This window comes from Myotis davidii, unplaced genomic scaffold, assembly GCF_000327345.1.
Source record: "Myotis davidii unplaced genomic scaffold, ASM32734v1 scaffold394, whole genome shotgun sequence".
Classification (NCBI taxonomy): Eukaryota; Metazoa; Chordata; class Mammalia; order Chiroptera; family Vespertilionidae; genus Myotis; species Myotis davidii.
This window is the reverse complement of record NW_006287548.1, coordinates 21,880-30,991: the sequence shown is the minus strand read 5'-3', so window position 1 is coordinate 30,991 and position 9,112 is coordinate 21,880. Positions and strand designations below refer to the sequence as shown.

At 39.2% G+C, this 9,112-nt stretch overlaps 1 protein-coding gene across 1 annotated transcript in view; it reads left to right on the top strand.

The window, feature by feature from the left end:
• Positions 1 to 3,442: 3,442 nt before the first annotated feature.
• LOC107182405 (islet cell autoantigen 1-like protein) overlaps positions 3,443 to 9,112 on the top strand; it is a 6,573-nt gene continuing 903 nt past the window's right edge. The window contains exons 1-4 of the mRNA XM_015561095.1: positions 3,443 to 4,077; positions 5,679 to 5,921; positions 7,003 to 7,092; positions 9,087 to 9,107. Of these exons, the coding sequence (XP_015416581.1) occupies positions 3,978 to 4,077; positions 5,679 to 5,921; positions 7,003 to 7,092; positions 9,087 to 9,107 (454 nt within the window). The 5' untranslated portion in view covers positions 3,443 to 3,977. The remainder of the gene's footprint in view (positions 4,078 to 5,678; positions 5,922 to 7,002; positions 7,093 to 9,086; positions 9,108 to 9,112) is intronic.

The window sequence follows — 9,112 nt, the reverse complement described above, 5'->3', positions numbered from 1 at the left end:
GATGGTGGAACGCTGAGAAGGCAGGCTTTCAGCTCCTCCACTCTGAACTTCTACATATAATTTCATTGGAAGCAAAGATGCTGTGGCCCCCCAATTTTTTTAATTTTCTGTCATAGTGTGGACGAGGAAAGTGCAACCTATGAGAATGAAAGGGAATGGGAATTTTGGGCTTAAAAACCTACGTTCTCTAATTCTACGTTGTGTGTTCTTTTTATCCTGCCAGGGTTGCCATCCACCTCACTGTAACCTCAAAAGTCTCGCTTGTGCTTATATGACTAACCCAAATCACACACAAATAGCATACAGTGAATAAGACAGATATTAATAAGTAGCAGTTACTGATTTTAACATGTATTCGTAAATGGCAAAATAAGAGCACAAACTGCATCTACATAAAAAAGAATAATACACGAAAGGAAATGGACATTCGCTGCTGCTTCTAGGGACTCTACCTAATTCACTTCAGCACTGTGGGATTCAAGAACCAAAAAAAGGATGCACTGGAAAATAAAAGTGTTTGACAGTGTGTAGCATAATGCCTGAAACACAGTAGCTGCTAGTTCAGTTCTCCTTTATTCTCTCCATTCACCCCCCTCACTCTGAACAGGAACCCTAAAGCAGCAAGGAAATTGGTCTATTGCTGGTGTTGCCTTGAGGACACATTTTTGGAGCAAGTCTTTCTTGAACCCTAAATGAAAGACCAAATTTAGTGGTACATATTTCCTTCCTCTAAGATTTCTCATAAAAATCTACACATACCCCTAATGCAAACAGGGGGGTCTTTGTGCTTTTCTCATTTCTTTTGGATTCCTCCAAAGGTGTTCTAATCCTCCAAGGTTCATGCTCTTGGCTGTACTTACTGCCTGCTGGCTGTAATGTACATCCCAGCGCTGTATTCAGCTAGCACACACACACATGCGGAAACAGAGCCAATTCTTATGCAGAATTACTATGTATTGCACTTTCTGGTTCCCCAAACCTGGAAATGGATTTCAGTTTCTGTCCTTTATCCGGCAACTATTCACCTACTACACTAGGGAGGAAAAATGGCACCGAAACAAATCACAAATCATGGAGAGGAAGCAGCAGTGTAGCGTCACCTTTTCTTTTTCTGCAGAGAACACTGCTGGGATTCTGGGAGAAAACAGCTCGAACGATGTCCCAAATCTACGGGGCCTACATTGGCTTACGTCCATATGACTTTGTGGCCCTCAAGGTACATTTCTTTTCATGTTCATTTGTTAGATATGTTACACTTCATTTGAGTAATAACATTGAAATTATTTTTTGCTAAGCCTAATTTCAAATTTACAAGACATTGGCAAACATTTTTTACACTCCTTCAGCCAGTCATTTTTCTGCACTTCCCTGATTCCAAATGTATCAGCAACATAAAAAAAAATACTTGGCAATATTGCTGGTTGGCTCAACATAATAGTAGCAGGTAATAAAAAGAGGTAGAATGTGAAAAGAAAAAATGCAAAAGAGATAAAAGATTATGGAAAGTAAAAACTTAAGAGAATGGTTCACAAAATGATCAGAGTACCTATCTGACAGTTTTATAGGTTAAAGAACACATTTCTTGCTTTATTTTCACACTCATATCTTAGATGTGATTCATGATAGAAAACTTATGCCAGTTGAGTCATTATATATGTGTGATTGTGGCTGACAAGACTACTGCATTAGACCAGCTCTTTCTCTGACACCTACAGATAAAAGGTACTCTCAGCCTATAATTAGAATACTTTTGAGATTTGCATATCTTCCTGTCCACCCTCTCTGCACCTGGCTTACCACCCTGTGGTTATCATCCTGGTAGGCTAAGGTTTAGAGCCTTTGCATTTACCCTCCTGCCTTATTTTCAGTGGAGCTTGAAAATGTTGTTGGTAGCTCTGTTCAAGCTAGACATGGTATCTGTGGTGGATTCACATTTTGCAACTGTATATTCCTGGGGCTTGGTCTGGATTTTGTAAGTCGTGTTCTGACATAGCATATTGCAGTCTGGTACCTCTGAATTCGTGTTTTTGTTTTCTGTTCTATTTTATGTTGTTCTTTAGAATGTTTATTCTCATTTTCTTTGCACAACAAGAGGAACAGACTCTTTTCACCTACTTAACATGGAATTTCTTATCCTTAGCAACTGCAAGACACTTCGAGCAAGCTTGAGGGAGACCACAAAGAACAAGTAGAAAACAGTCCACTCACTGAAACCCTCAGCAGGTAAGCAGTCCAAAGTTACACACGGTATCGTGCAAGCCCTGGACACCCTGTGTGCTTGGAGTTGTTTCTTCTCTGGCTCACCGAATACTGATGTCTACGTCATTCTTCCAATGAACATTAAAAATTTGTTTTGAAGCCTTATTTTTTCCTCTCACTTTTAACATGGTGGGCAAACTCAAAGATAGGAGTACGAACAGATTGGGCTGACAACTTCACATTCTATACTAGTTTAGGAGGAGACTGAGCCTTGAATAAGAGTGTCCACCTAGTGACTCCCAGAAGGGGCAGCTTGCAAAAGGCAGGGACAGGTGCCAGCAGCTCTGAGGAGAGAAGCTATTGAAAATCAATCCTCAAAACCCACAGCTGGGCCTGGGCCTGGATCCCTGGACATGGAGGCCGGGCTGTGCACACGCTTGGGTTGCCCATCTCCCTGCCATTACACCTTCTCTTTGTTTTCCTTTCAGAGCTGTCCCTCACTTCTCATTTTAACCAGATTGCACTGAGTATAATGAGGAACCCAGAAATAAGGCCCAAACAATTATAAACCATTTTCTGTTGAGTGGAAAGGGATCTGTAATATAAGCATTTCCCTCTTTTCTCTGTGGGGAAACAAATTTTCTGGCTAACTTGAATTTATAAACATATTAGGATGTAGATTAAATAATCAAATGTATAGTTATAAATTAAACTTTACTTCTGCATTGACATTTAAAATCATGTTAAATCATACATATTTAGATATATTAACTTAGTAACTTTTTTCTATGATCACATCTCATGAAATTTTCATTCCAAATCTCCTCATGTAGTACCTTCAGCTTACGAGAGCCTCCTTTTTGAGTTAACGGATTCCAAAGCACCTCACTTTCTCTCCCAACCAAGTTGCTTAAAAAGCCATGTGTGTAGACTGGAAATTGCCTTCTAAGTCATGAGTATGTATTGTCTCTGTAGGCTTATTTTGGTATTTGCAATTAAATACCGTATTGCATTTTAAATAACCTTAAAAACAGGCAATATTCCAGAAATAATGACTAAATCTGTGTACAGTTTCTTTGTTTCATACTTTTCTTCTTTTTAAATTGACTTGAGAGAGAGAGAGAGGTACGGAGAGAGAAACATCAATTTGTTGTCCCACTTATTCATGCATTCATTGGTTGGTTCTTGTAGGTGCCCTGACCGGGAATCAAACCAGTTACCTCTTGGTTCATGGGACGATGCTCAACCGAGTCACACAGGCTGGGCATCTTTGTCTCAGTTTTTTATTTTTACACCAGATAGATGATATAAACATTCAAAGTTATATCATTGTCATTGATTGACAATATTTTAGGCAAATGCGTTATTTTGCAACCATCACTTTGTTGTTCAAATTGGAGTACTCCATTTTTTCTACAGGTTTTCGTCCCCTCTCTTTAGTTCCCAAGTGTTGTTGAGTAAAAACCCTCCAGTGCTTGAAAGCTAAACTTTATACTCAATGGCTTTGGTGACAGATGTTTCCTATAATATAGCACTAGCATAGTGCCTGCAGTGCTGAACGTGTGCCCGGCGCTTTGTTAATTCTCAGTAAATGTTTACAGAATGAATAAGGGGTGAAAGGTTATGTTCACAGTCTGTGTGGATATAGAGAAACAGGATTTGTCTGAGACCGATTTTAAGAGATCTACCGGACAACCAGTTTAAAATTGAAAACGAAACAACACACACACACACACACACACACACACACACACACACACAATGTAAAACTGTGGAATATGAGTCCCAAATGTATTTTAACCAAAATCTTTACATTTTTTGGTTTTCACTTTAGGTTAGTTTTGTCAGATGAGGAAGTGAACTTGAGAAGTGAATCAGGTAAGATGGTAAATTCATTAAAATGTGAAACGATCACATTTTAAATGTCAAAACACTTTGTCACATTTTTTAAAAAAACTGACAAAGCAAGCTATTATCGACTACACATACATAGTAGCGCAATATTATTCACTATGTATTATTGATTATACTTCCTGTGCTGTCCTTTACACCTCAGGCCTGTTTTGTAACCAATTTGTTCTTTTTGATCCCTTCACCTTATTCACCCAGTCTGTGAAAGCCTCTCCCCTTAAGTCACTTTACAAACCTCTTGGTACAAGTACTTTTGAGTTAGCTTTATTTTTTTCTAGCTTTTTGAGTTGTAATACTCTGTAAGTTTAAGGTGTATACTGTGATGATTATATACCTTTCACAAAATTATTATCATAACAAGATTAGGCAACACATCTATCAGCTCTCATAGTTATCATATTTATTTTGGGGGTAAGAAAATTTAAGATATACTCTCTTAGCCACTGTCAAGTATTAATTGTTAATTAATAGTTAATATACTGCCCAGCCAGTGTGGCTTGGTGGCTGAGTGTGGACCCATGAGCCAGTCTCTCATTCGTTCTGAATTTTAATCGGTTTTTTGAATAAATTTTTCTTCATTTGATGTGTGCTTTTGGAACAATTTCTAGAGAATTTTAAATAGTTATTTTAAAAATAATTTCCACCAGTTATTTAAAAACTGGTGTGCAGGTCCATAGGCCTCCTCTCCTTACTATCATGCTGGAAGCCCCTCTTTTTCTCTTTTATTTAATAAAGGTTTTTAGGGTCAGGATTTTTCCTCTATTAATTGCTATTTAAATATCTCACGGATTATACAGGGTATGGCAAAAGTAGGCTTACAGTTGTGAGTATGTAAAACAAAGTTTTATTCTTATTATTTCTTAATTATTGTATTATTTTCCACATGAACAACTATAGACCTACTTTTGCCCCACCCTGTAATATAAAATGTCTTCTTTATCATTATTTTTCAGAAATTCCATTCCACTTGGAAACAAGAGTTAATAGAACGTATTAAAATTTACAGGTGGAAGAGCCTTTTAGTTTTTTGGTTTCATTTTTTAAATGATTTTATTTTATTGCACTGTAATCAGAGCATGTTGTTTGTAATATTTCTACTTTATGAAAGTCACTGACTTTTGCACCTTAGTATATTTAATTTTTGTGAATTTCAGTGTGTGCTTGAGGAGAAGGTATATTTTCTCTTAGTGTTTATATATATTCAAAACAACTACCTTTATTGATTATGCTGCTTAGATCTTTTCTCCTCTTGGACTATTTTTTACTGAGTGATATATTAAAGTCTCCTATTATGAATCTGTATTTCTCCTTGCATCTCCTGTAGTCTGTCTTACATAGGTGGTTGGTTAATTATTTTACATGTAGATATGCATAACTGTTAAATCTTCATTGTGAAATGTGGTCATTTTGATCTAATTAGAAATAATTTTTATATACGCTTCCTATCAGTTTATTAAAATTACGTTAATAAAATGTGAGAGCAATGAAACAAATTTGGCTTGCCCTACATCCTACTCTCATTCCTTCAAAAAGAAAAAAGCCATTCTGTTTTTGTTGTCACTCGACAGTTGCAAAAGATTTACCTGGAGATTCACTGGGAGATGATTTTGAGAAGGAATTCTCATTTCTGAACAGCCTCCTAAGTCCTGCTTCTTCAAGTTCTAGCGAATTTACTCAAGAAGGCCAGACTGCCTTTGGGAGCCTCACGTTCCAGGAGCCTCCCGTGGGGTCCGAGCCCCTTGCTCATTCCCAACGATTCCTTCCTTCCCAGCTCTTCGACCTTGGCCTCCATGCTGCGGGAGCCTTCAACAGTGAGTGTCTCCGCCACATCTGGACGCCCATGACTTATTTATCTTTGTGAAGCAAACCACTGTGCATGTGGATGCTAAAGTCAAAAAGGCTGATTTTAGTTGACTTCAGTCCTACGAGGTAAAACCTGCAGGCACACCAGTCAGCTGGAATAGTAACACATATCCCACCACTGGAGTCCGTGCACAAGAGTGAAACGGGGTCTGCTTTCCTGCCCCTCCACACGCGCCCCCTTTTCTTCTCTGACGTTCCCAGGTATCTTCTCCACATGGAAAACCAGGGTCTTGTCTGAAACTCTTGACCTGCTAAGCCACCCCGGCCAAGGGCAGGCAGGTGCTTTCTGTGGGTTCCAGCTCCGGAGGCTGGCTCTGTGGCAGCCTTGTGGGCAAGCCTGCGGCATGGGGACCCTAGCAGAGGGCTGGGGTCGGGCTGCTCTCCTGAGGAAAGGGTCGCCTGCTTTGTTTATATGTGGAGAACTCTCTACTCCCGCGGTTCTTCTATCCTGTGTCCAACCCAGCACCTTGGGGTCACTTTGCTCCCCACTTCATACTGGTTGCTAAGTCCTGTCTGTTCTCTTTCTGAAACATGTCTCAAGTTTCCCATGGTCCTCTCTGCCTCTGCTACCAGCGCCCCTTAGAGCCTCATTTGGCTTCCTGGGTTTGTGCTACAGCCCTCCTCACAGATCTCCCAAACCCTCGTCCATCCTCCACGCATCCCCCAGTTCTCTCTCCAAGCAGCAGACAGTATGAATCTTTCCGCTCCATTATAATGTTATGGGACCACTGTGGTATATGGGGTCTCTGTCAGTGGCCAAAGTGTCTTATGTAGCACGTGACCGTATTTCAAAAGCAATTTGAAAAATGGAAGGCAGACTAATCTAAATCTAGCTGGGACTAAACATATTATTTGAATAAAACACATAATTGCAGATAAATTCTAAGTGTTTTATACCTCTTATACTGTAGAATCTTACCCTGGTATGAAGGCTGGAGGACTTATTAGATATTTTTACCTTTTCTTGTTTTTCGGATGCTACTTCCTATTTGGTTAGTAATGGATGATTCTTTCCTTCCCTCCCTGCAGGCTGGGCCTCCAGAGGGGGATTCGAACCTCCTCTCTCACACACTGATAGTCAGCCAGTGCCTTCACAGAGTCCAAAGAAATCAACAAAAGGTAAGTTATATGTTTACTACAGGCCTTGTGCATGAAAATTCATGCACTGGAGTGGGGGTCCCTCAGTCTGGCCTGCCCCCTCTCACAGTCTGGGAGCCCTCAGGGGTGGGCCTGGCCTTGCTTCATGCCTGCTGCCCCGGCAGGGCTGAGGGGACTGGGCACTGCCATCTTGTGGCTATGGGTGTCACCATCTTTGTGACAGCATGAGAGTCAATTAGCATATTCCCTCTTTATTAGATAGGACTAGAGGCCTGTTGCAAAAAGAGATTCATGCAATAGGCCTTCCTTTCCCCTGGCTGCTGGCACCGGTTTTCCTCTGGCACCTGGGATCCAGGCCTTCACTCAGGCCTTTGCTGCTCCACCGGTCCTGGGGCCATCAGGCTTCACTCCACTGCTTGGAGCCTACATATGCAAATTAACTGCCATCTTTGTTAGGTTAATTTGCATACTCTCCTGATTGGCTGGTTAGTGTAGCAAAGGTATGGTCAATTTACATGTTTGCTATTATTAGGGAAGATGGTCTTTGCTATCATATTAACAATTAATCGAATTCAGATAAATTTAGACAATGTATCCAGAAAAATATTTTATAAATGTAAATTAATAAAATAATACTTTATAAATGATAATGAAAGTTGTACCTGAATACCACTCACCGTAGAAATAACTGAATAGAAATTTGTGATCTTGCCATGGTAAACTAAGTTCTGTAATCTTTTCTTTTTGGTGTGAAGGTTCGTTGATGGTGGATAATACCACTGGGGACAGAAGATGCTCTTTGATTACAGGATGCCTGTTGACAAATAAGGCGCTCATTAGCATAGGGCCTGGTACATAGTAATTGCTAATGTATTGCGTACTTACATATTGGCGTCTGCAGAGTGTCTCCATGTTATAATTACCATATGGGTATACATAGAAAACAGACACATTCTGTCTTGCAGAATTTTAGATACATTTTAATCTTAGGCACTGATGTTGATTTCTTAAAGCTTTTTTAATCAGAGAGAATTTCAAACATATAGAAACGTTGCATAAATGAAAAAACCACAAAGAACATGTGTATACCCATTGCTCAGATTCTCCTATTGTTAGTGTTTTACCCCATTTGCTCTATGTTATTTATTTCTGAACCAACTGAGGATAAGTTTCATACATAATGACCATTTACCCGTAAATACTTCAATTTGTGTTTCCTAAGAACAGGTATATTGTTTTGCACAAACAAAGTATGATGATAAACTTTGGGAAACTTTATATTAAGATAATACTTTTCTATAATCTGCCATGTTTGTGTTCCAGTTTGGTGAGTTGGCCCAGTAATGTCCTCTGAGCACTTCCCTCTCTGGTAGAGCAAATCCAGGTTATGGATTATATTCGTTTGCCATGTCACTTGTCTCTAACCTATTTAATCTGAAACAGTTACACAGCTTCTCAAAAATGTTTGGATGTGGGTTTTTTAATAGGATATAGTCCATCTGTTCTACTGTTTTTTTGTTTTTACTGGAATGCTTCTTATTTCAATTTTAGTGAGGGCTCCATGTGATTAAATTCAGGTATTCTTTTTTTATTTTGGCAAATTTTTAATTTAAGCATAGTTGGTAATATTAGTTTCAGGTGTACAATATAGTGATTTGACATTTTTATACCTTACAATGTGATCACCCCACTAATTCTAGCAATCGTCTGATACCATGCAAACTTACCACAGAAGACTTAACTACTGCTGCCTTTGCACTTTTAATCAGGCCTTTTCTCAGAGCAGCATGCAATCACTTAGGGTCTTAGACATAAGAGCCTCAGCCAAGTACAGGTATCTGCATTAGTTTGTCAAAACCATCCTTAAGGAGATGTAATTGATAGTTTATTCTTATCAGTTGCCTTACATTTTTTTTTTATTCAAAAGGAGCATCTACTTTAAAATAATGGAAGTGGTACACTAATGTGATTTTGAAAACCCGAGACTCGTTAACATGTGTGTGTTTTTTTAATAGCTCCCACCCATGGTAATCAAGGCATG